This window comes from Poecilia formosa, unplaced genomic scaffold (assembly GCF_000485575.1).
Source record: "Poecilia formosa unplaced genomic scaffold, Poecilia_formosa-5.1.2 Scaffold240, whole genome shotgun sequence".
Taxonomy (NCBI): Eukaryota; Metazoa; Chordata; class Actinopteri; order Cyprinodontiformes; family Poeciliidae; genus Poecilia; species Poecilia formosa.
The window spans coordinates 518,577-544,644 of NW_006800179.1; the positions used below are offsets into that span (position 1 = coordinate 518,577).

Here is a 26,068-nt window from a genome sequence, read left to right on the forward strand (position 1 = left end):
TTCCAGTTTTTTCTCAAAGCTTGTTCCAGATTTGAGAAGCTGAATGCTGCTTCTCCATGTTTGGTTCTGGGGATGCAGAGCAGAACCAGAACCTGAGAGGTCTGGAAGGCTGATACAACACCGGGGCCTGTAGAACTGGGTGATGTCTCCATCTTCCTGGTTTTAGTCAGAACGCCAGCAGCAGCGTTCTGGATCAGCTGCAGCTGGTTGATTTGTTGGTCAGACCTGTGAAGACCTGCTGCAGTAATCAATGCAACTGAAGATAAACGCATTAATGAGTTTCTCTAGATCGTGCTGAGACATCAGTTCTTTAATCCTGGAGATGTTCTTCAGGTGATAGAAGGTCGACTTTGTAACCGTCTTTATGTGGCTCTGAAGGTTCTGGTCAGAGTTCAGCCTGATCTCTAGTTTTCAGCTGTAATCACCGGAGCGGTGTGCCGACTCTACATCGCTCCTCTTTGGTTCAAAGGTAACTTCAGTTTTATTTCTGTTCAGCTGCATAAAGTTATGACTTTCGTTCTAAGTATCTTTTCAGTTTTCTTTCTATTTCACTTTTTACTTAAAATATAAATTCCAATACAAAGGTCACGGCCTACTCACATAAAACTTATTTTCTATAAAATGCTGAATTTAAAACATAATGAACAGATTTTTTTCCTCAATGTGTTTATTTCTGGCTGCAATACATCATTTTATACTTCCTGTTATCAATTTGTTACCTGTTGGCTTCATATGAATGTGTATTTGAAGACAAAACTTTAAAATAAAAAAAATAAAAACATCTAATCAGAAATTACAAAACCCCAATTCAGAACCTCTGTGATGCTCAGATTGCTCATTTATCAGCCAATTCAGTTGCATGAAGGTGTTTTCAGCCATGTGTGACAGAGACAAGCTCCACTGCTGACATCTCTAAAACGATTAATCGCTCAAACCAAGAATTTATTTGAAATGTTTACCACACACTTCACAAGGAAGTGGTTTCTCACCAGTATGAGTCCTTATATGTAAAGCTGAAGAGTTCCAGGTGAAACTTTTTCCACAAGTCTGACTTGAGAAAGGCTTCTCTCCTCTGCGTTTTTGAAGGTGATGAGGCAAACGGTCACATGCTTTAAACACTTTGCCACACACTTCACAAGGATGCAGCTTCTCTTGTGTGTTTTCCACTTTACTAGCTTGGTCGCTAGACGTTTTCCCAAGTAGTTTATAGGTTTTGGGAGTTTCACTTGTGCAGATTCTTTTGTTTTTATTTGACTGACCTCTGCGTCTAAAAGCTTTACCACACACTTCACAAGGATGCAGCTTCTCACCCGTGTGGATTTTTGTGTTGTCAGGCAGGTGCTGACGCATTCTGAAGAGTTTACCACATATTTCACAAGAAGCCATATCCGTTTTCTGTCTTTTTAGTTCTGAACTGTTCACATCGACCCCGTTACTTTTGGTGTCCTGATGTCTCTTCTCTGGCCTCAGACTTGGATCTCCTCTTCCTGAGTCTTCCTGGTTGCTTCCCTGCTGATGTTGGTTCTCTGGTTCTGGGCGGTTTGCAGGAAGGAGCTGGGTCTTGTGTAGTTCTGGATCTCTGCTGTTATTTTGCTCATCAGTAGAAGTCACCGTGATGCTGTCAGTATCCAGCTTCATGTGAAGATGAAGCTGAACTTCATTTTGATCACTGCACGGATCCACCTGTTCTTTAATCAGCACAGGTTCTGGTTCTTCCTTCGTCTCCGTCACCTGCGGCAGTCCTGGTATGTTGTAGAGTATTTCCTCATGAGTGGGCGTCACAACGGAGGTGTTGGTTTTCTGCATCACTAACATCTGACCCTCTTCCTGAAAAACCCACAGTTCAATATGCTCTTCTTTAGTTGGCTCGGGTCCTGGCTCCTCTTTTGTCTCGGCCATCTGCTGCAGTTCTGGTTCCTCCTGTTCCTCTTTTATTCTTATGGCATTTGACATCTTGTGGTCAAGAGTGGAGTTTCTCTCTTCAGTTGTGAGAACTTGATCAGCAGGAACCTTGCCGTTAGCTCCAGACATGATGCAGAGGAAAGCCTGAGACAATCAGGAACAGTAGAACATTAATCCTGTGAATGTTTGGGGTTCATATCTCCTGGAGGCTTACTGGTACTTATACTTTCCAACAGCAGTTGGAAAGTATAAGTACCAACAACAGTTGGAAAGTATAAGGCGCTCATGATGTTTGCCTTTACATCTCTGACCGTTTCTGCTGCTATTCTCATATTTCAGTGAGAATGACGGCATGACGTCATGCGGGTTGTCATGCCTTTCTTGCATGACAACCCTGATCCATAAATTGATTACTCAAACTTTAAGAACTGTTCTAAGCTATAGAAGAGAAGTTATGATATGAAACTTTAAGCTGATATTATCTAATATTGTTACTGCTGTTATGTCAGTATTTACCAATATCAACACTGTAAGAGTTTGTGCTTGAGACTCATTTTGTTTTATTAAATCAGTTTCCATTTTTTTATATTCTTTTGGTAAAACGTTTCTGTGAAGAAGTTTTTTCTGAGTTGAGAAATTAGTCCTTACTCTTTCTTTTGGAAAAGTGACTCCGCCTTTGAAAACTATAGACTGACCGTTAATTATTCATTTTTTATATTTTCAAGACTTTTAGGTTCTCCAGCTTTAAAATGTGATAATATTCATACACCATGTAAATGTAGCAGACCAGATCACACGGGGAGTCCAGCCGTTTGTGACCACGGCAATTATTAGGTTAGTAAAATCTTTCTTCCACAGCAGCTGTAGCTTTCAGGTGTCCTCAATCACAATCACAAGGTTGCTGGCTAACATGTGACGTTAGCTTGACAAGTGAGTTATTGGAAAGCAAGTGATGAGAAAAACAAGATTGGATCATAAAACAACAAAATTAAACTTAAAGAGTTTAGATCAACTGCTTATCTGTTATGTATTTCAGTGCTAGTTCGTTTAGAACCGCATTAACATACCTGGAGGTTCCGAGATGGTTTGTGTTTTCCAGCTGGTATCCAGCAGTCTGAGCTGATGATCGATCTCTGGTAAATATTGTTGGATATTGCTCCAGCAGCAGTTAGTCGTTCTCTGAGGATGAACCGAAGATTTATTGTTCTTGATGACACAGAAATATTCAACTGACACAGAAAACAAACAAACAAAAAAAACAACAACACGTCTTTTAATCTATGATAAGGAGGCCTGGAAGCTAACGCTGCTAGCGCCTTTGTCCCCCGGAAGTCTCAAACGGAAGTTTACCCCAGAAACACTTACGGCCCTTTCAGGTTCCGCCTCTCATCTTTTCTTTTTTTTTCTCCAGATGTTTTAGCTTCTGCCCCACACATGATCTTAGAGTCTGAATAAATTAAGCATGAACTAAAACATGGCTGCCGACTGAAAAATATGCAAACTTTTAAACATGAGTATACTCATACATATACTTTTTATACATATACATATGTTGTTGGATTAAAATATATCTTAAAGAAAGATTTTTATTAATTTTAGAGGCAAGGTAGTTTTGTTTGCAGGCTATGTAGCACGCTTCCAGCAGCAGGACAATTCAATGTTCTTTACATGGTTAGAAGGAAAATAAAACAAATAAGTCACCACCAGGTGGAGGTCAGTGGACAAAGCCAATGATCAAACTGTAGCCTAGGGTGTCCTGGACACCCTCATACTTTAACATGGTGTTCATCATGGACAATCCATGATGAGCACAAAAGTCCCACCACAGAAAACCACTCGGGTTCCTCCCAATCATACCCCTCCAGATCTCACTGTCATTGCCCACGAGCATTGAAGTCCCCCAGCAGAACTAGGGAGTCCACAGTGTGGGCGCTCTCCAGTACTCTGTTGAAGGACACCGAAAAGATGGGTAATCTGAACTGATGTTTGTTGTACAATTACAAACAGACAGAACCCGTCGCCCCACTTGTCGGCAGAGGCAGGCTCCCTTCCTGTTCACCAGGGTGAACCCCAATGTACAGGGACCAAGCATACCATAACAACAAGGATGTCCATTCCCACTCAGTGTTCGTCACCAGGGGCCACTGCAGAGTGAAAGTGTCCAACCGCTCCCAAGGAGCCAGCGCCATACGTCAGGTGAGTCCGACTATTTCTGTCTGGGAACCTCTCAACCTCACACCAGCTCAGGCTCCTTCTCCACCAGAGGCGACAATCCACATCCTTTAGCCACCACCCATCACATGTTGCACCCTGTGCCTTTAGCCCCTCCTACAGGTGGTGAGCCACGGGGGGCATCCACATCCACATTGTGCCCCACCTCCATGCCTGGCTCCAGAGTGGGGGCTGGTGACCCGTATCCAGGTGAGGGAACATTTGGCTCATTGTACTCATCATACCAGGTCTTTTAAAGGTTTAATAGTCCATTTTAAATGATACATTGATATAATACAAAAAAACTAAACCTTTTAAAGAGGACTTTGCAAAAAGTGGATCCTTTACCAATATAAGCAAAATAATTACATAAAACAAAACACAGCAGCAGGAAGAAAATCCAACAGTAAAAGTAAAATAAGATAGGATGAAAAAACTAAAGGGAGAGGGAGATAGTTGTTTATTTGCTGTCTGAAGGGAAACTAGTTGTCCTATACTTTGAAAAACCTTGATTTCAACCATTCAGGAGTTTTCCACAGTTACGAGAGGAGGACCGGTCTACAAACTGGGATCCAGCACCAAGATGTACAGCCTCCATAGCTTTACCATAATTCTGTCATCGCTCCGTTGATTAAAAACAAAAGGTCAACTGACACCGTGTGTTTATGTCCAGACAACTATATGTCACCATTGCCCTTTCAACCATTTCACCAGACATTTGAACTTTTACTGGTGTATAAAAAGAGCGTATTTAAAATTTGGTGGCGGCAATGGCAGGAGCTCATTTTCAAAAAGAAACATTTACTTTCAACTGCGGTCAAACACTTGTTCAGTACGCGGGACTGCTGCAGCTATTTATCTACTCAATGAATTCAACTGGACTTCCTTTGATAGAAATTGTTTTACAACATGGCAGAAACTCAACTTGACTGCACTGGATTATGACAAAGACTAAATAGGAAACAATGCAGATGATGGAATCAATTTGATACGACTCGTTTGGGAATAGATTACTTTATAAATCAGACATGTCTGCTCTGTAAAACACCTCAGAACAACATCTGTAGGGAATTGCTTCATTTAGGCTCCCCGCCCATATGAGTTCTTGTATGAAGAGCCAAACTACTGCGGTGTCTAAAAGACTGATCACCATCGTCACAAGAGTAAGGCGTCTCAATTATGAGTTCCATAGTGATCCATCAAAATCGTTTCACTCATGAAAGATTCATCGCAAATGTCACAAGGACAAAGTTTCTTTCTCATGTGAATTTTATAATGATTTTTCAGAATAGTCTTAGTAATGAAAGATTTATCACAAATTTCACAAGAATAAAGCTTGTCTTCATCGTGAATTCTTCTGTGGCGAGCCAAACTACTGCAGTGTCTGAAAGATTTATTACAAGTGTCACAAGAATAAGGTTTCTCACCCGTGTGAGCAACATAGTGATCTTTCAGATTAGTCTGAGTCTTGAAAAATTTATCACAAGTGTCACACTGATATACCTTCTCATCTGTGAGGGTTTCTGAAAGATCACAGAAATCTTTCAGAATAGTCTCAGTCATGAAAGATTTGTGAATTCTTCTGTGGCGAGCCAAACTACTGCTGTGTCTAAAAGATTTATTACAAGTATCACAAGAATAAGGCTTCTGACCTGTATGAGTGCTATAGTGATCTACCAGATCAGCCTCAGTCAAGAAAGATTGATCACAAGAGTCACAGTGATACATTTTATCTCCTTTGTGAGTTTTATAGTGAACTTTCAGAATAGTTCTGGTCATGAAACGTTTATCACACAACTCGCAAGAATAAAGCTTCTCTCCCCAGTGAATCATTCTGTGACGAGTCAAGCTACCGCTGTATCTAAAAGATTTCTTACAAGTGTCACAAGAATAAGGCCTCTCTCCTCTGTGAATTAATCTGTGACGAGTCAAACTACTGCCATGTCTAAAAGATTTACCACACAAATCACAAGAATAAGGCCTCTCTCCCATGTGAGTTCTTCTGTGACAAATCAAACTACCGTGTTTTCTGAAGGATTTATCACACAACTCACAGAAATAAAACTTCTCTCCCACGTGGGTTCTTTTGTGACGAGTCAAACTACCGATGTATCTAAAAGATTTGTCACACGTGTCACAAGAATAAGGCTTCTCTCCCCTGCGAATTATTCTGTGACGAGTCAAGCTACTGCTGTGTCTAAAAGACTTATGACAAAACTTACAAGAATAAGCCTGCTCATATGAGTGGCTTTCCATGTCCACAGGTAAGTATGGAAGCATTCTGCAATGTTTGCCTCTTAATTTGCGAGCCTTTGGCTCCAGATCCGCATCCCGGCTTTCTGAGTCTTTCTGATTGTTTCCTTGCTGATGTGGGTCCTCAGCTTCGAGGCCATTTGCATAGAGGAGTTGGTTCTTGTTCGGTTCTGCTTCACTGCCGTCTTTTAGTTCATTAGTAGAAGTCACTGTAATGCTGTCAGTCTCCTGCTTCACTACAAGCTGATCTTCATCCTGATTACCGTAGAAATCCTCTTTTTTCTCTTTTATGTTCATCAGTTCTGGATCATTTTTAATCCTGAAAGGTTCTAGTTCTCCTTGATTTGCAGGTCCTAGTTCCTCCTTTATCTCTACTTTTGGTTCATTGTGGACTCTTCCTTCATGAGTTACCAGAGAGGACCTGGTTTCCTGCATGACTAAAAATTGTTCTTCATCTTGAGAGATCCACAGTTCAACATGCTCTTTTTTGATTGGTTGTGTTTGTGGTCCGTCTTGTGCCTCGGTCACCTGCTGTAGGTCTGGTTCTCCCTGTTCCTCCTTTATTTCTGTAGTATTTGGCATTTTGTGGTCAACAATGGAGTTTCTCTCTTCAGTTATGAGACTTTGATCAGCAGGACCAACACACTTAGACATGATGCAGTGGAAAGCCTGGTGGAATCAAAAACAGCAGAACAACTTTAATGTAGTGATCCGAATTTTCAAATTTAGTTTTTTCTTTTTTGAAGTTTTCAGATGCTGGCCAATCAAACGTAGAAGACTCTGGAACAGATAACCTGATACTGGTTTGCTTCAACTGTTGGGGAGTATGAAGTGTTTGTGATGTCTGCTCTTACGTCTTAGGCTGTTTTTTTGTTGTTGTTGCTGTTTTCATATTTTGAGCCCATTAATTGGTGGACGCTCTCAGCTTCACTTGCATCAACTATAAACCATCTTTCAGGAATGATTCTGCTCTGCTAGTGAAATGCTCAGCGCAACAAAGACGCTTGCAGTCCGGGGTCACTGGTGTATTACAAAAAACTACTTTAAACATTAAAAAAAATAAAATAAAAACAAGCAATGCTCAGCCTGGTGGTGTTGGGGCGGTATGGGGGAATAAAGCCTGGTGGCCTGCCAGGCTTATAATACACTGAGGGAAACCCTGGATAAAGATCTACTTTCTCACAGGTTTTGAATACTCAGTTAAAATAAACTTAAATATTATTAGAAATGGTCAGAGGGGACATGGTTATCAGTACATGGTCTAAGGCAGTGGTTCCCAAACATTTTCTGGGCCCCCCCTATGGATTACAAATTACAAATAGCTGTCTGGTTGAACGACGTTTGTGAGAGGGTGGGGGGAGAAGAGGATTCTTAGAGACTCCCTGTCTCTAAGAATGAGCGGGGTGGGGGGGTCGACTTCTTTTGGGGGCAAAATGAATGTACGTAGCTGGACATAGACAACAACATCGGTAGCCTACAAGCTACTTGTTAAGCTTAAGGTGCTGTATTGATGTTAGCTAGTCATCTTTTAGCTAACATTACCTGCATCCAACAGCTTTACTCAACAGTCGGTTAGTTTGGAGGGAAAAACTGTGAAAAGTTCTTTGCGTTTTGCTGGTTTGCTGCCGTGATTCTAACACAAACCTACGTAGCTCCGCCCAGCAGCAGCAGGTCTCCTTCACAGGTGGAAACCCAGCGCGAGCGTCGTAGCGCTCATGTTGCGTTTAAATGCGGGTCGGAAAAACAGGTTACAACATGTTAACAACGGATTAAACAGTTTTAACTGCTGATGAAAGTGACAGAGGACACAAATATGGGAAGTGTGGAAGCCTCTACTGTATCAAATTGACAGAGGAATAACAGAGAGTTGGCCATTCTAAGGTAAAAACCCAGCGCATACAGTGTTCACGTTTTTTTTTTTTTTTTATCCATCCAGACGGTGACCCCCTGCAATGGCACGGCGTCCCCCGTAGGGGCGCGCCCCACAGTTTGGGAACCCCTGGTCTAAGGTATGACTACAGGAGTAGGAAGGACTGTTGATTCTTTGAGTAAAGCCAATTTAGACTAAGATAGCATTAAAGGCTACATCTAGGCTGAGTCTTTCAGTGTCAGCGTGAACATCAAATTCCCCACTATTAGGACCTTATCAGTACTCAAAATTAAATCAGAAAATAAAAATCTGACTTCTGATTTAAAAATTGAGAGTGAGGGCCCAGTGGACAATACAAAACAACAAAAAAGTGGTTTTATTGCTTTGTGATTAGGCTGAGAAAAACAAAAGGCTCAATGTTTAAAAGAACTGCAGCTGTTCATATGCCTGAGATTGACAAATAAATCTGAATGAAAAAAATGTTTGCTTCCTCTCTACCATGCCCAATTCTTCGAGGAATATAAAAACTTTCATAATTAATCGTTGGCAGTTTTCATGATGCAGCCTCGTTTCTGAGAGAAAATTAAATAAATCTGATTATTATAAATCAAGTGTTTGAAAAAAAGAGATTTTGTGTCCAATATACCACATCGTCTTTTTCTGTACGATCAGGGTTGTATTTATTTTTATGGCATTTTCATGATTTGCACTTTTTAGGTTAATCTTTAATCCATTTTATTTTGGCTGGGGACAAGACACTGTCTTCAAATACTCGGCGCTCATCACGGTTTTCCCCTCAGACTTTGGAAACAGCAGTCAAATCTGGACAAAATTATAGGTCAATGTTCAGCCTTCCACTCATCAACAAAGTGATTAAACGCTCCTTGAACACTCAGAGAATTGGGTTTATAATTACAGAATATTTGGGAATTTGTTTTTCAAAAATGATCGTGGAGTTATTTGGATCCACTGTACTCTCCTCTAAACAGATCTAAGCTGAAATATTCTAGGGAAACTTTTAAACCGTTTCTGTTTCGAAAGCTGCTGATCTGTTTTGTATATCGGCGTCAGTTCACACAGAACCGTGCAGTTAGCATACCAGAAGGTTCCGAGATGATTCGGCTTTGCAGCTGGTCTCCAGCAGGTCGACCTCTTCCTCTTGCTGGATGTTTTGTTTTCAATATTTCTGCAGCAGCAGTTTGTTGCTCTCTAATGATGAACCAAATACATTGTTACTGCAGACACTGAATAATTCAATTCAAACATCTGTCTTCTAATCGACGATAAACAAAGGGAAGACTGGAAGCTAAGGCCTTGTTATTTACTTCCGCCGGAAGTGTCACGCGAAATGTACCCCATAAACAGTTTTGGCCCTTGGGGTTCCGCCGCCTGCCATAAACCACATGATTTCAAGATCTGAATGAACTCAGTATTATCTAAAATAACAACTAAAACATGGCTGACATATTTATCTTTGGGATGGATTCTTATAAACTTTAGGAGTATTTCAATATAATTCAACATGTGACCACCGGGGCAGCAAATGTTAAAATATAAGGAAATAAATTACATAAATAGACGTTATTAGGGACTAAACCTTATCTAGCATAATAATAAATCTGTCTTTGTCATTCTCTACAAATTATTTGATTGTATTTTCAATTTAAAAAATAATTCATCCTTCCAGTTAAAATACTTTAACCTCACAATGCTAGTAACTCTCAACTAAACTACTAAACAAATAATGAAATACACACCGAAAACAGTAAACAGCAACAAATGAAAATAGTTCAGTTTAAACACTGAATTTTGAGAAAACAGTTCTTGTTTCCACAATGTGTGAAATTTGGAAATGAGGCCAAATTAGCTTTCAGGTAATTTAGATTAGTTTGCATCAAAACTACAAGTGCTGGTCAAAAAACTAGAGTATAACAAAGAACTTGATTTAAATCAGTAATTCCATTCAAAAACCAACATTTCTATATTATATTCATTCAGTATATATAGACTGATATATTTTAAATATTTCTTTTAGCGTTGATGATTATTACTGACAAGAGGAGAGGAGGTCCAGTCAAAGTTTCCACAGTCAGTGATGGTTTGAGGTTCCATGTCATCTGTTGGTGTTGGTCCACTGTGTTTTCTGAGGTCAAAGGTCAATGCAGCCATTTACCAGGAAGCTTTAGAGCACTTCATGCTTCCTGCTTTATGGAAATGCAGATGTAATTTTCAAACAGGACTTGGCACCCGAACACAGAGCCAAAGCACCAGTATCTGGTTTAAGGACCTAAATTCTATAGAAAATCTCTGAGATTTCTCTGGCAATCTGAAGATTGCCAAAGACAATCTTCCTATTGTCAAGAGGAAGATGTGATGCACCAGACCAAACAATTCATTAGAGCTGAAGGTCACCATCAGAGCAACCTGGGCCCTCACCTGAGCAGAGCCACAGACTGAAGGACTCCATGCCACGCCGCATAGCTGCAGTAATATGGGAAAAAGGAGCCCAACTAAATACTGAGAGCTGAACATGTTCATGCTTCTCAGTTGGCCAACATTTGTAAAAATCCTTTTTTGTTTTGGTCCTAAGTAATATTCTAATTTTCTGAGATAGTGAATTTGGGGTTTTTATTAGTTGTGTTAAAATCATCAACATTAAAAGAAAAAACATTTGAAACATATCAATCTGTGTGTAACAAATAAATGATATACAAGTTTCACTTTTTGAAAGGAATTACTGATTTAAATAATTTTTTCATGATATTCTAATTTTTTGACCAGCGCCTGTATGTTGTAAATTATACACACCAGCACCAAAATATTAGAATAATGAAATAACTAAAGTTTATTTGTATTGAACATTTCAGCAGGAGTTCAAATTCAAAGTGCTTTACATGATAAACACAGAATGCAAACAAATACAACTCAGTGTTTGAGTTGTTTTTCAGTTCTCTGGAAGTTTGTTCCAGATCAGCTTAGAATATAAGATAAGTGCTGCTTCTCCAGGCTTGGTTCTGGGGATGAAGAGCAGACCAGACTCACAAGACCTGAATAGTCTAGTAATTTAATTTATTTAACTTCCACATTCCAGTAGAAGTTCAATCAGAACCGTGATGTTAACATACCTGGGAATTATGTGTCGATGGATTTTCTCTGATTTTCTCTGACTGAAGATATTTGTCACTGCAGACACTAAAATATTCACCTCACACAGCAAAAGTTGTCTACTAAACAAGGGAAATACACTTAGAAGCTAACGCTGCTAATGCTGCTAACGCCTTCATCACTTCTGCCAGAACCAGTCAGAGATTGATAGCAGAACACACTTATCACTTATTACAAAGTTCCACCTTTTGTTTTTCTCCCAGACCCTTTGTATTATGTTTTGGATTCAGTTGTTTTCTGTAGGTTGTATTTTGATTGTTTAATTTCAACCTTTACTGTTATATTTTAGAATGACAGTCCATTGGGAAAATGAGAAATCTCAAATATGAATGTCAGATCGTTCTGAACAAACAAAAAAATTCAAAACGTAATAACACAACCAATATAAACCAATGTTATGTAGCAACTACTTTAATGTGCAGTTTGTACTTCTACAACATAGATGAAAGTTTATTTCTGAATAAATGTAAAAGTTATATAAACACACATACACACCAATTCCATGTAGATGCTAATTAGCAGGGAATGAAGAAGTGGAGGAGTTATCCAAGCATTTTAAGTGCTTTGTAATATAACTATCATTGAAATGGATTGTATAAAAGTCATTTTGAATCTGACCATTTGAAATCAATTGATTTTACTACACATTTCTGTATATAAATATGTCCTGTAAAGCAGCTTGAGATGACATTTGTTATTAACCAACATGATAAAAACTGAATGAAACTGAATTACGGGTTGTTACTTGAGTGAATCCTAAGGTGACGCGCCAAATTGCTGCGTTGCCTAAAAGATTTGTCACACAGTTCACAAGAATAAGGCTTCTCACCAGTGTGAGTTCGAAGGTGACGAGCCAAATCACAAGTCTGCCTGAAGGATTTATCACACCACTGACAAGAATAAGGCTTCTCGCCTGTGTGAGTTCTCATGTGACAAGTCAGATCACTACTTCGGATGAAAGATTTGTCACACAATTTACAATCATACCGCTTCTCACGCGTGTGAGTTCTCAAGTGCATAGATAAGGAGGATTTCCAGTTAAAGCCTTTTCCACATGTCAGACATGAGAAAGGCTTCTCTCCTGGATGAGCTCTCATATGCACAGTCAGCTGTTGACATGAAGATAACAATTTACCACATACGTCGCAAGGCAACATGGTGTTTCTACACCTTTTTAGTTGTGCATTATCTTCCAATTCGACATTTTCTGTGTTATTTCTGTTGTCCTGATGTCTCTTCTCTGGTTCCAGATCTTTATCTCTGCTTGGTTCTGGTTCACTGTCGCCTCTTTGCTCATTAGTGGGAGTCACCGCAAATGTTTCAGGCTCCTGTTTCACTACAAGCTGATGTTCATCCTGATCACTGCAGAGATCTTCATGTTCCACTTTAACTTGCACAAACTCAGGTTCCTCCTGTTCCACTTTAACCTGTACAACTTCCAGTTCTTCATGTTCCACTTTAACCTGTACAACTTCCACTTCTTCATGTTCCACTTTAACCTGTACAGGTTCTGGTTCCTCTTTCATTTCTGCTGTGTTTGGCATCTTTTCTCAACAATAGTTCCTCTTCTATGTTTCAAGTAGATGATCAGCCAGAATCTGCCAAGTAGGAACCGGCATGGTGCTGTGGAAAGCCTGGAGGAATGAAGAACAGTAGGACAAGGTTTACTGTAAAATGTATTTAGGTTTTTCTGGAATAAACTGCACTGCATTTAGTTTCCTTCCACCATAGGCTTTTTGTTTCAGATCCGTCCAAAAGTTTTTGTTTTAGGGAGTAAATTTCTACCTGCTTTTGTCTGATTTGGTTCAAGTCTAAGCTGGAACATAGGGCGAAGAAAATCTATCACAGAAAACTAGTCTGATTACTACAAAAGATTCCGGAAGGAAAGATACATCTGTCCCCCCTCTACGAACAACTACATTAAACTTAGCTGTAAAATGGCTCCCTGGTCTTATTGTGGTGTTGGTTCATTCAGAACTGTACAGTTAACATACCAGATGGTTCCGACATGATTTGCAGTCTGAGATGACCATCGAGCTCTTCCGCTTAAAGGACGAGGTTATTGAATATTTCCTTAACAGCGGCAGATAGCCGCTCTCTATATAGAATAATAGAAGATATTTGTCACTACAGACAGTAAAATATTCAGCTCACACAACAAAAAGCGTCCTGTAAGCGATGATTAGCACAAACAAAGCTAAAAGCTAACCCGCTAGCGCCTTATTGTTTACTTCCGCTGGATGTACCCACGTGCAGATTGTCAGCAGAAACACCATCACTACATGTAAAGTTCCGCCTTGGCTAAAAACTGTCCCCTCACAGCCCTCCCCGATTCAATGTGTTACATATTGGCACTGGTTCAACACTTTAAAAAGTTTTATAATAAAATTGTTACAATGCTGATAAAATCATTCGGCCCTACAAAAATTATACATAACTTGTTAACTAGCCAGGAGAGAAGAAACAACACACAAAAGCAGTCCACTTTACAGATTTATGGCCTTAACATTGACCACCTTTGTCCAGGAAGGAAGAACGTAAAGGCAGAGTAGAACACATTTAATCAAGGGGATATGGAATAATTCTGAAAATATTTTTCAAACTACTTTTCCATTATCCAGATCTGGAAGATAAATAATCTCTAGAGTGTTTCATCCTTTCCTGTTGAAACCTCTCTGAAAATTCCCAGGATGAAATTAGGAAATTAACCCACATTAACTCATCTTCCTGTAATGGGGTTCCATACTTTATTTCCCTGACCATCCAAAATACAGACTTTTCTTACATGTTGCAATTTTTTGAGCTGTCTTTATGTTTGTTTGGTTAAAATTGATTCTATATGTGTACATTACCAATAAAGCCAATGTCCTTACTTGTTATTCCACAGGTGCAGGAAATAGTCCAGTGTTGCACTTAATCAGGCTGATCCAAGACGCTCACCACATCCTGACAGTTATGCTGCTGTGTTCACACACATTAGAAACTGTAGGCTTTCTAACCAAACTATCAACAGGTGAAATGAAAAAGTGTGGCTTTATACTTTAAACACAGGGTGTCATCTGCTGGTGCAAACAAGTGATAGAAGACTGACTTTGTAACTGTCTTTATGTGGCTTTGAAGGTTCAGGTCAGAGTTCATCACCATCCCAGAGTTTGGAACTGATCACTAATTTCAAGCTGTAAAAACTGAAACTGTGCTGACTCTAGATCGTTAACCTGAGCTGCTGGGGGCATGTAGACATAAAATATCCAAATTTATCAATGGGCATTACAGAAGACAAGTGATTAGAACAATTTGGAAATGAGTGTCTTTAAATTATATTAGGAAGATAATTGCATAGTTTTAAATGTAAATACATACATTAAGAATTTGATTCAACTAATAAAAATTGTCTACATTATTCTGACAGTTTTAAAGTTGACAAAAAATAAAAAATAAAAATAACTGGAATAAGAAAGTAAAAACATTTAAAAAAAATCAAAGTTGTTTTCTGTAAAACTCCTTTAATGCTGAGGAAAAAGAAAATAAAAACCAGTCACTGATACTTTGACTCGTATGTTAACGCCTTTAGTAAAGCTTTGTTTTATAAAACACTTAAAAACTCAAGTTTCAAATGGCTTCATATCAAAAACAATCAAAATAATAATATTGTACATCAGTAAGTTTTCTGTCCTGTCCCAACACTTTTTACAAAATAATGCAAATTAGTAGCAAATACCTCAGTTCAACTTTCAACTTTAAAGCACCTGTTGGCTGTCAGTCCCTTGGTGTACAGAAATCCTACTCAGACGATCGAAATGAAATGGATATAATAGATAAACCACATGTTCACACAGTCACCAGACTTTAAACACAAAACTTCAACATGGTCATCAGACTTAAGTAGAAAAAAATGAACATTTTCATAACAATGCATGTGCTGGAACATTGAACATTTTGTTATAAAAAAAACTCGTCCATCAATTGCGAATTTGTTTATAACCCAGTGAATTTGCAGCAAATAGTCTGACTGTAACCGGGAAAGTGAACCTCAGAAGGTGACATCAAGTATTGATTATAAAAGTGATCTGATCTTTGTCCTTCAACCAAGGAATAATTTTTTTTTGCTCAAGTCCAGAGAATTCCTTCAGATTCTGAATTTGTACACCTGTTTTTAATCCATTTAAACCTGAACGTAAATCTTTTACACACAGATAACAAGAACAATCACGTAAATAAATAATTATTTAGTTTGATGGAACTTTTTCCCCAGGTCAACATGAAGACTTTGGACATCTTCTGAAGTGTCAATATCGGCTCTCACTACCGTCATCACAAGATGAAAACGGAGTCATTTTGCCTGAGTTCTGTGCGTTGTGATTGGCTGTTGGTTTGTGTAGAAATAGGCTTGGACAGCAATGTTGATATTTTGCTTCAACCAGTATCTAGTTTTGATATTCACAGGCAACATGAAGACTTTTGAAGGACATTTACCGAATGCGGTGAGGAATTATCCATTTACGTAATTCCTCACTAAATAACTACAAAGACTGCCAAATGGCTAAAAACTCCAAGATGGACTTTGCAACGTCGTTGTCCACAAAGGAGGCTGTCTGCAGGAAGGTGTGTGTGGTCTTCTCTCGATGACCATTTCATAAAAGCAAAACAGTGCATTGATTGTTCAGCTTGAGAAGTATGGGAGAGTCTCAGGTCTTCTCACCGGTATGAGTTCTGAGGTGACGGGTCAGAATGCTGCTCTGTCTGAAAGATTTATCACAGAATTCACAAGAATAAGGCTTCTCCCCTGTGTGACTCCTCAGGTGACGAGCCAAATCGCTGCGTTGCATGAAAAATTTATCACACAAATCACAAGGATATGGTTTCTGACCTGTGTGAGTGCTCATGTGATTGGTCAAATAATAAGAGTGCTGAAAGGACTTACCACATAGTTTGCAAGAATATGGTTTCTCACCTGTGTGGGTTCTGAGGTGACGAGCCATGTTGCTGTTGTCTCGAAAAGTTTTGTGGCACAAGTCGCAACGAAACGGCTTCTCACCTGTATGAGCTCTTGTGTGAACATTCAAGGCAGATTGCCTTGGGAAACTTTTGCCACAAGTCAAACATGAGAAAGGTTTCTCCCCTGTGTGTGTTCTAAGATGACGAACCAAATCACTACTCTGTCTAAAAGATTTAACACAGAATTCACAAGGATGTCTGTCACCCATGTGAGTTCCTATGTGACGTGTCAAATTACCACGGTCTCTAAAAGATTTATCGCACACATCACAAGAATACTGCTTCTTTCCCATGTGAGTTCTAATGTGTCGAGCTAAATTACTCTGGTCTCGAAACGATTTATTACACAGTTCACATGGATACGGCTTCTCGCCTGTGTGCGTTCTCATGTGCATAGTTAAAGCAAATTTCCTGATGAAGCCTTTCCTACATGTCATGCATGAGAAAGGCTTCTCACCTGTGTGAGTTTTAAGGTGACGAGACAAGTCATGTCGTTTTTTGAAAGATTTTTTGCACACTTCACAAGAATATGGTTTCTCATTGGTGTGAGTTCCCATGTGTCTGGCCATCCCAGTCCAGTCACTGAAGGATTTGGCACAGAGTTTACAGTGATATGGCTTTTCCCCTGTGTGTGTTCGCTTATGAATAGTGAAATGTCCACCATACCTGAAGGACTTACCACACACTTCACAAAAAAACGGCTTCTCTCCTGAGTGAATCCTTTCGTGCCGAAGCAAATTACCACTATTTCTAAAAAATTTATTACACATTTTACAAGGATGTGGCTTCTCCCCTGTGTGGATTCTCATGTGCAAACTCAAGTGCTGTTGGGTTGTTAAATATTTACCACAAACTTTACAGCAGGGTAAATCTGTTTTATGTGCTTTTAGTTGTGAGTTGTCCACACTGTCCCTCTGATTTCTGCTGTCCTGTGGTCTCTTCTCTGGACTCAGATCTGTGTCTCTACTTGATCCTGAGTCGTTCTGGTTGCTTTCTTGCTGATGTTGGTTCTCATCTTCAGGTCCGTTTGCAGAGAGGAGCTGGTTCTTGTTTGGTTCTGGTTCATCATTGTCTTTTTGCTCATAAGTAGGAGACACCATAAAGGTTTCAGGATCCTGCTTCACTAAAAGATGATCTTCATCCTGATCACTGCAGAGATGCTTTTGCTCTTCTTTAATCTCTACCGGTTCTGGCTCCTCCTTTGTCTCCATCCTCTGCTCTGGTTCTGGTTCATTGTGGAATATTTTCTCATAAGCAGCAGTCGCCATAGAGATGTTGGTCTCCTGCTTCACTAAAAGCTGCTCTTCATCCTGAATGCCCCACAGTTCAACCTGTTCTTCTTTGATTGGTTGAGGTTCTGGTTCCTCTTTCGGCTCGCCCGTCTGGTGTTGTTTCTGCTCTTTTATTTTCATAGCGTTTACCGTCATGGACATCCGAGTTCTTCCCTTCGGTTATGAGAGCATGAGCAGGAACAGACATGTGGCTGTGGAAGACCTGAAGGAAGAAACAACAGCAGAAGATTTTTCTGAGGCCCAGCAGAGCGAAATGAAAACAGAGACCAGAATTACTGAAGGCGTAACTGAACCGAAACAAGGCCTAGACTGGATCAGGTGGAAAATGGTGATGTCAAATATAGTTTACAGTTTGTTAACATTTGTCCCAATTCCAGTAAGTAATAAAAAAATAAAGAAAAAACAAACAAATGAAAATAGAGACAAGAGGTGGGAATCAGCACCTTCCAACAGCTTAAATGCTATGTATGGGGCGCCCCTGCTCTTCCTGTATCTGTGACCTCTGACCCCTGAACTTCTATCAGCCAATACAAATGTTTAATCTGTTATTAACATGTAGCCATATGTGGCACATTTTGAGCCGTCTTTGTGCTAACAGACTTTTATTTTACATTTAATCATGTTGGCCTTCAAAACGTGAACAAATCTGATTCCTATTCCGAATTCAGAAAAACAAAAATATCCTTATTTTTAAATAACGGGAGTTAAGAGACAGTCAGAGCGAATAGTGTGTTCAGAGTTTCACTAAAATCATTTGACTTTTAATACTTCAGCATCTTTATATTATTTTAGTCATTGAGAACAAAAACAATGGTGTCCACGTTTTTTCCATTTTATGCTGCAATTTAATAATGCAGCATAAAGAGTTAAAAGAATTGTAACAAAAATCATATTTCAATAGTCTTTGTCCTTCAGGAATTTTAGTTTCAAAATGAGTGCTTTATATTTCTAAGTGCTCAAGTTTTCTATGTTTCATATTTATAGAAAGAGGTTGACTTCTGGTGACCCTATTCTGAAAAGTTAAGAGTTTTCTCTCCTTTGTAAAATATAAAAGAGAATTCAGTTTGTATTGAAGTCAGAAAATATAATTTAATTTTATTTACTTAATTTTCAAAAATAAAACGTTTAAATTAGTGTGTTTAAAAATGTTCTTAATTCTGACTAAGAACTGGAACAACAATACTATATTCCAACTTTTCTCTATTCTTGCTCTACAATGTATTATTTCTTATTTATTTGCTTAATGCATGCTCCTCTGCCTGCAACTCCTAAAAATAATAAATCTATATAGATTATCTGCTCTTATTTATTATCTATTGTTAGAGAATGTATCTGCCTTTTTGTTTGTTTCCTTCATTTGCTGGATCTTCTATTTGTCTCGCACGGCTCGTGTAATAATTATCTCCAGGTTTTAGGCACCGAATCTGTTATGATCTGGTTTTCTGCCATTAAATCCCTAAATTCACATTCACAAAGATGCGAGTCGGAATCTTACTTCGTCGAAGCCTGGATCAGCAAACACGTCCAGGAGGTTCCGAGATGGTTCGGGTTTTCCAGCTGGAATCCTGAGCCGATGGTTGATCTCTGTGTTTGAATATTTATCCAGCAGCAGTTGGTCTCTCTCTGATGACAAACCGGAGATTTTTACTACAGACACCGAAATATTCAGCTCACGCAGCAAAAACCGTTTTCCAATTGACGACACACAGAAGGAAGCTAGCTGGAAGCTAACGCGGCTAGCACCTTGCTGCTTACTTCCGCCGGAAGTCTCACACATGGAGCTTTCCTCTTGAAACACACACCACGCTTGAAGTTCTGCTTCAAACTCATCTGTATTCTTAATACCAAAATACTTTTTAGTGTTTTTTTCTTGTTATAGCAAAATATATTTTTATCCAAACTGAATTGAAGAAACTTTAATACTGATTTCAATACCTGAAAAAAATTAAAACTACAGTCATAGCCAACAAAAAATGAAACGCTGAATCAGAAGCTTCCTGTGCTGAACTAGAACACACACCTACTCCACACACACTCATGTCAACACTGAGAAATAACCCAGAAGGTTGAAGGTCACTCTATTAACGCAGCATGTAGACTTTGATTTAACTCTGGTTTTATACTTTGACTCAGTTTGATGCACATTATTATTCTTTACTACAACATTAATCAACAACACAAGACTGGTATTTTTTACTTTACAGAGAAATGTGTTTTATTGATGTTCATTATTCATAATGGCAATGCAATCTGTCAAGAGCAGATTGAAGAAAAATATTTGTTGAGTATAATAATTCCTCGTCTCTTATAAATATTCAACATTTTTTCTTTAACATCTTCCTGAGAAAAATAACTGAAGAACAAAAACCAAACAAACTTTGAAATGTCCCATTTTCTAATTATTAACATTTTATTGAACTTTATGCCCCCACAAAAACACTAAAGTTAGATGGAAAATCCCCCCCAAAAAATGTAATCTATGGAAAACGTTTACAAAACTAACTTGAAAAACAAAGAAAAGACAATTTACCAAACAGTTGTAACATTGTTTTTCCTTCTGGACAAACATCCCACTGTTGTTTTCAAAACAGTTTATTCAGGTTCATCCAGAAAATTCAAATCTCAGACAACTAGAGACCATGTTCCTGATAAGACCTGGCATTTTGGGATAAATAGAAGATTTGTCTGCAAGAAAATCTTCGTTTAAGACGTAAAAGAAAGACTTGTTTAATGAATGAACTGAAATTAAAAAAAATTACGAATATTAAAAATCTCTCTTTTGGAATCAAAAAAGACAATTTTTCGTGTCACATGTAGAGACTGGAAAGAAGAAACGTATAGAAGAAAGTTTGATAGAAATGCTTGAAAGAAGTTGACTTCCTGAGTATAAATGCTTTTATTTTGATGGAACTTCAATGTTCAGTTAATTGGTCTTGAATCTGGGCTGGATAATGACTTTTATCTGGTGGTAACTGATAAAAAGTTTAACTGATGTCCAATCATTCTACTTAAAATCTTGACCTCCCATCATGCACTCTAAATAACTTTACTCCTCCATGTGGTAAATGGAGGGTTCATGTTGAGATTAACCCAGCATGCTGCAAAGTTGTGCTGATATTGATGCTTTCAAAGCAGCAATATTGTTTAATGAAAGGCTCCAAATCCATAAATATTTATGATATAGTCAAATCATAAGTTTTGGAACAACATATGGGAAGTTTTAACTGGAATCATGAAATTGCTGCAGAAGGATAATCATTCTAACTTTCAAGATTTCAACTAATTTTCAGACCAATGCAGACACAAGTTCATGCTTTTACGACAGAACCATTGAAGAGCAATTCCTCACTAGCAACATGTAAGATGGAGCCCAAGCAATCAAGATAGAAAGACCCCAGGCTGCTACTGCATTGAACTATGACCTTCTGCAAAGCAACAGAGCTACAAACTGCACCTCTGCATAGTCTCTGTGTGAAGTCTCATGGGGCAATTCAAACATTTCTTTAGGTGGAAACTTTTTCCACATTAGAAATGATTCTGAACTGAGTTCTCATGGCGATGCAAAGTATGTTTCAGACTGAAACCTTTCCTACACTTTCCACATGAGAAAGGTTTCTCACCTGTATGCGTATTCATGTGGCGATGCAAAGTGTGTTTCCGACTGAAACTTTTTCTACACTTTCCACAAGAGAAAGGTTTCTCACCTGTATGAGTTCTCATGTGGCTCTTCAGATTGCTTTTCTGACTGAAACTTTTCCTACACATTTCACATGAAAAAGGTTTTTCCCCTGTATGAGTTCTCATGTGGTTTTTCAGACTGCATCTCAGATGGAAACTTTTCTTACACATTCTACATGAGAAAGGTGTGAAAAGTTTTTCACCTGTATGAATTTTCATGTGCGTATTCAAATTGCATTTCTGACTGAAACTTTTCATACATATTCCACATGAGAAAGGTTTCTCACCTGTATGAGTTCTCATGTGGCTCTTCAAATTGCCTTTCAGATGGAAACCTTTGCTACACATTGTACAAGAGAACAGCTTCTGAACTGAGTGAGTTCTCTTGTGGCAACTGAAACTATTTTTGCTAAAGAAGCTTTTCCCACAGGTTACACATGAAAAAGGCTTCTCATCTGTGTGAGTTCTCATGTGGGCTTCTAAACTCTGGTTCCATTTGAAACTTGTACTACAAAGTTTACATATTTTACTCCGGTTAATTTCCTTGTCCTTTGTCCCTGTGTTTCCTCTGCCTCTGGTTTTCACAACTCTCTGTTGATGCCGTTCATCTCTGCTGGATCCTGAAGCTTCGAGAGTCTTTCTGTCTTGATGGTGTTCTGCTTTAGGGATGTTCTTAGAGAATTGATTTCCATTGCGTTCAGGTTGTTGGTGTTCTGTTTCATTATCCGTTGCCATCATCAGTGGATTCTGATTTTCATTTTGACTTGTGTCATTGGCCTCCGTCTTTACCTTCTGCAGAAAGTCTGATTCACCCTCCTCTTCTTTCACTTGTTTTGGTTCAAACTCTTTGATTTCATCTTGACTAATGTCTTCAATCTTAATCATCTGCTGAGAATCTGGATGATAATCATCTTCCTTTATTTGCTTCAGTTCCAGTAAAGCTGCTTCCTCTTTGATTCTCACAGATCCACATTCTGTTCCCATTAATGTATCACTTTCCTGCTTCAGTTCATTCTGGTTTTCTACCTGAATGATGCTTTCAGTCTCAATCTTTACCATCTGCTCAGATGCTGATTGATGATCCTCTTTCTTTATTTGTTGCAGTTGTAGTTCTACTGGTTCTTCTTTTACTTCAAGTGATCCTGAATCTATTTCCACTAAGGTTTCTATCCATTGCTTTGGCCCAATGTGATCTTCTTTCTTGACAGTCAGCAGAGGTTCTGATCCACACTCTTCTTCCTTTACTTTTGGAAGCTGAAGGGTCTCTGCTCTCCCTTTAAGCTCTAGAGACATGATGCTTTGGCAAACCTGGAAAACAGAAAAAAGCAACACAAATGTTTCCATTTTAGTTTAAAATTTGCAAAGTGTTTTCCAGTGATGGGGGAGACATGGGCCTCTCACACATTGAGAGGCCAATACTCTGCATGTCCATATTAACAATCATGCTGAGGTTTTTTTAAGCTGAATTATTTAACGACACAGACATGATATGATTAGCTTTTTTTCCACCAGATGAACTGATGGACGTCCAGAGGAACCTGGAGCCAGTGTTCCAGTGTTCCAGGCAGTTCGGTTCCCACAGGAGCCTCACATATAAATCATACTCACAAAAAATGTGCGGCACCATATTTTACGCACGAGTTGAGATGTATAAAAACGAATGTGACGGCAAATTTTACGTAAATATACACAAACTTTTTACTTGCCATGAAAATGTGCAGCAGCCACGTAAACTTTTTTTGTGCATAGTAAACTACCAGGTGCCAAAATTCACCTAAATACACCGAAACCTGATGGCATCCAATGTTATTTAGCAAGAAGCATCCAAACCGATGTTTTTCATGATTTTAATATTTTGTTTTAACGTAAACGATGGAACTGAACCACATTAATCCTCAGACAATAATATAACACACACCAAATAAATAAAATAAAAATAAAAGGATGTGAAAACCTCACTAGAATGTAACTAGTGAATTTCTTCAGTTTTTGTCTCATAAAGATGTAACTGTATCGGTCTGTGCATATGAATGCATGTTATCTGTCGGATCATTTCACTCTCACTGACAAATAAAACCGGGCTGATCAGCAGATTAACTCCAAACAGGTTTGATTATTTTAAGGTGATCAGGTGTGTAGATAATATTGTGGAACATTTTGGCTCTGATGGAGAACATCACCAATGGAAGGACTCAGAGGTAGCGATTGATCAGAGATCTTATTGATCTGCTGGGAAATGTTGATGATGGATTATTAGCTTTTGTTGCCCAGACTGATGACCCTGCAGCTCTGAGCTGAAGGAAGAGCCGTGTGTCTCCGGTGCAGCTGGAGCTGCTGACAGGTCAGTCATCCTTCAGTCCAGCCATGCCAGCTTGTGAATAGAAAGTATCTCCATTCTGTAAATGTACAACTAATACATACAATTCCTCTATTTAGAATAAACTTCCACATTCCTCAATCACCACAAAGGACTCTCTTGACGCTGTCTTTCTTTAAATGCCTTGTTGCTGAAAGGTGCTACACAAATAAAATTTGATTTGATTGAATCCCGGCTCCTGTTCAAACCAGCATTTCCACTTGGATGCTTTGTTTTTCTAATTAGAGTTTTTCCTTTATTTTTTGTGAGGTGACTGTATGTGTTCTGACAGCATCTTTTAATTAAAATACATAATACCAATAGTTATTATTATTATAATTACTTATACTGATACAAGCCAGGACCGTTGCCATGGTTACTGCTGGTGGCAGCCAGCCGGATATTTATACTAATTTACATTAAGATGCATTTATGGGTGGTGACAGGCGGACCACATACGTGCATACACACGGCTTTATACATCTGAATCTCTTTGTGCGCCACACTTTTCTAAATTTGTCCGTACGCCAAGTTTTGGTGTGGAAGCAGCGCACCATTTTAAACATGAGGCCTCCAGGCTGGACAATGGTTAAAATACAGAAGATCAGGTTTACTGGATGGTTAATGAACCTGAGCATGTTGCCTTAATGGACACTTGTCTTAAAAACAATGGTGTAAAATGCAATGAGGTAATGAGGTTGAAAATGTACACCTACTTTTTAAAACAGAACCTAAAACAACAGGAGCATCAATACAAAAAGTTAGATTAAGTTCTGACAGAAACACTAAATGTTACAGGGTAATTTTGATGAGTTTAAATATCTTAGTCGACATAAAATCTTACAAAACCACCAAGTAACTTTCCAATAAGATTTAGGAGCTTGTTTTCAGTTAATTCTGCTATATCTTATAAATTCATTTTGCACTTAAAACATCTTATTTTGAGTAACACTTTTAAAGAAACAACATTTTTCTTATCTAACATAAAACTTTTAACCTGCTTACCTGTTAAAATAGCCACTAAAATCAAGATGTGAATAGGAAGCTAATTTTAGCAACATGTGGAAGCATGGATGAGCAAACACTACCTGGTGGTTCCGAGATGATTTGGGTTTTACTGCTGGAATCCAGTCGTCTGGGCTGATGATCGATGATCGATGATATTTCTCCAGCAGCAGTTGGCCTCTCTCTGATGATGAACTCAAGACATTGTTACTGCAGACACTGAAATATTCAGCTCACACAGCAAGAACCGTCTTTAACCGACGATAAACAAAAGGAAGCCTCGAAGCTAACGCTGCTAGCATCATGTGTTTTACTTCCGCCGGATGTCCCACGTGGAGCTTTACTGTAGAAACAGACACCGTGCTTTCACTTCCGCCTCGAACTAACAATTTTCAGTTTATTCTTGTTTTGACTCAAAATATTTTCTGAGAGCTGAATTTACACAAATGTAATATTGACTTCAACATGTGAATAAATTAACTACAGTTATGCCATACTGTCATTCTTAATGCATAACAATAAGATATGGTTCTGTATCTCTCTTTAACACAAGAAAACATTTAATTATCCTGTTGTAATGGGAAATAGAAATAGAACTATATTCAATAAAAATGCTAAAACTACAGAAAATAAAAAGACTTAAGTTCTCAGGAAATAATTCACTTTTTAAACAATATTGCTAAATATTGTTAAAACACATTTATTTTTTTTACCTTAACAGCCTCTATAATCTGAGATGTCATCATGTCCCAGCTTATTCGTAGTTTTACACAAAATATTTTCACAAGTCCACCACTCTGATTGTAAATACAGGACAACATTTAAGTTGGTTTAAAATAAATATATTTTTCACTAATTTATTTTAGCACTAGTTGAAAAAAGTGTTTCTGATCATATGAGCAGATAAAGAATCATTAGAGGAGTAACAAAGGAAATGGACTAGCTCTGCTCCTCAGAAACAAATGCTGCGATGCAGCTCATCTGATCATGATGGATCATCTAAGACGTCCAGATTTCACTCTGTCCACCTGCAGGGCTGCTTTGAGGACAGACACGGATCCACACCACTGAAACCATTGAAATAATATCAGAATCATGACAGCATATCTAAGCTTCTCTATGAAAAACACAATGAAGTCTGATTTACATCAGAAAACACAGGTAGCTCAGAACACCTAACAAATATAAAACCTAATTAATGTTGCTTTAATTTTATAAAAGGTCAAGTTCTTTGTTCTTTGGAGATGCATGAATCTTCTTCATTTGTGTTTTTCCTTTGTATTTTCCATTTGTATGTTGCTTCAAACAACCCAGGACCTGACAAAATATTTTCTGCCGTCA

The 26,068-nt window shown here is 38.5% G+C and overlaps 3 protein-coding genes across 9 annotated transcripts in view; all 3 read right to left on the reverse strand.

The window, feature by feature from the left end:
* Window positions 1-649: 649 nt before the first annotated feature.
* The window catches only part of LOC103150023 (zinc finger protein 62 homolog), a 31,148-nt gene continuing 5,729 nt past the window's right edge, over window positions 650-26,068 (reverse strand). The window contains exons 1-4 of one of the 3 annotated variants that reach the window (XM_016680352.1): window positions 9,336-9,588; window positions 6,332-7,035; window positions 2,970-3,081; window positions 650-2,046 (exon numbers count right to left, since the gene is read on the reverse strand). In XM_016680352.1, the coding sequence (XP_016535838.1) occupies window positions 943-2,046; window positions 2,970-3,081; window positions 6,332-7,020 (1,905 nt within the window). In that variant the 5' untranslated portion in view covers window positions 7,021-7,035; window positions 9,336-9,588 and the 3' untranslated portion in view covers window positions 650-942. Of the gene's footprint in view, window positions 2,047-2,969; window positions 3,082-6,331; window positions 7,036-9,335; window positions 9,589-26,068 lie in introns of those variants that run through there. The other 2 variants (XM_016680353.1, XM_016680354.1) reach the window with 2 other exon arrangements.
* LOC103149987 (zinc finger protein OZF-like) lies at window positions 11,797-25,084 on the reverse strand. 4 transcript variants are annotated; one of them, XM_016680367.1, is made up of 3 exons: window positions 13,611-13,690; window positions 13,396-13,499; window positions 11,797-13,035 (listed from the first exon to the last, which is right to left on the reverse strand). In XM_016680367.1, exon 3 carries the CDS (start codon window positions 12,943-12,945, stop codon window positions 12,133-12,135), a length of 813 nt encoding a protein of 270 aa, XP_016535853.1. In that variant the 5' UTR covers window positions 12,946-13,035; window positions 13,396-13,499; window positions 13,611-13,690; the 3' UTR covers window positions 11,797-12,132. The 4 variants fall into 4 exon arrangements, with proteins under 4 accessions (XP_016535853.1, XP_016535855.1, XP_016535854.1 ...); XM_016680369.1 differs by having other exon boundaries at window positions 11,797-12,864; window positions 12,901-13,035; window positions 13,396-13,667; XM_016680368.1 differs by lacking the exons at window positions 13,396-13,499; window positions 13,611-13,690 and adding an exon at window positions 24,811-25,073.
* On the reverse strand, window positions 14,885-19,547 carry LOC103149988 (zinc finger protein 883-like). 2 transcript variants are annotated; one of them, XM_016680360.1, is made up of 3 exons: window positions 19,444-19,545; window positions 19,184-19,307; window positions 14,885-17,890 (listed from the first exon to the last, which is right to left on the reverse strand). In XM_016680360.1, the coding sequence occupies exon 3, from the start codon at window positions 17,827-17,829 to the stop codon at window positions 16,087-16,089; it is 1,743 nt and encodes a 580-aa protein (XP_016535846.1). In that variant the 5' UTR covers window positions 17,830-17,890; window positions 19,184-19,307; window positions 19,444-19,545; the 3' UTR covers window positions 14,885-16,086. The 2 variants fall into 2 exon arrangements, with proteins under 2 accessions (XP_016535846.1, XP_007569460.1); XM_007569398.2 differs by having other exon boundaries at window positions 19,184-19,547.

Excerpts from the sequence above, each read along its gene's own strand:
- LOC103149988 (XM_007569398.2), bottom strand. The coding sequence starts at position 17,829 with ATGTCCATGACGGTAAACGCTATGAAAATAAAAGAGCAGAAACAACAC.
- LOC103149987 (XM_007569397.2), bottom strand. The coding sequence starts at position 22,659 with ATGTCTCTAGAGCTTAAAGGGAGAGCAGAGACCCTTCAGCTTCCAAAA.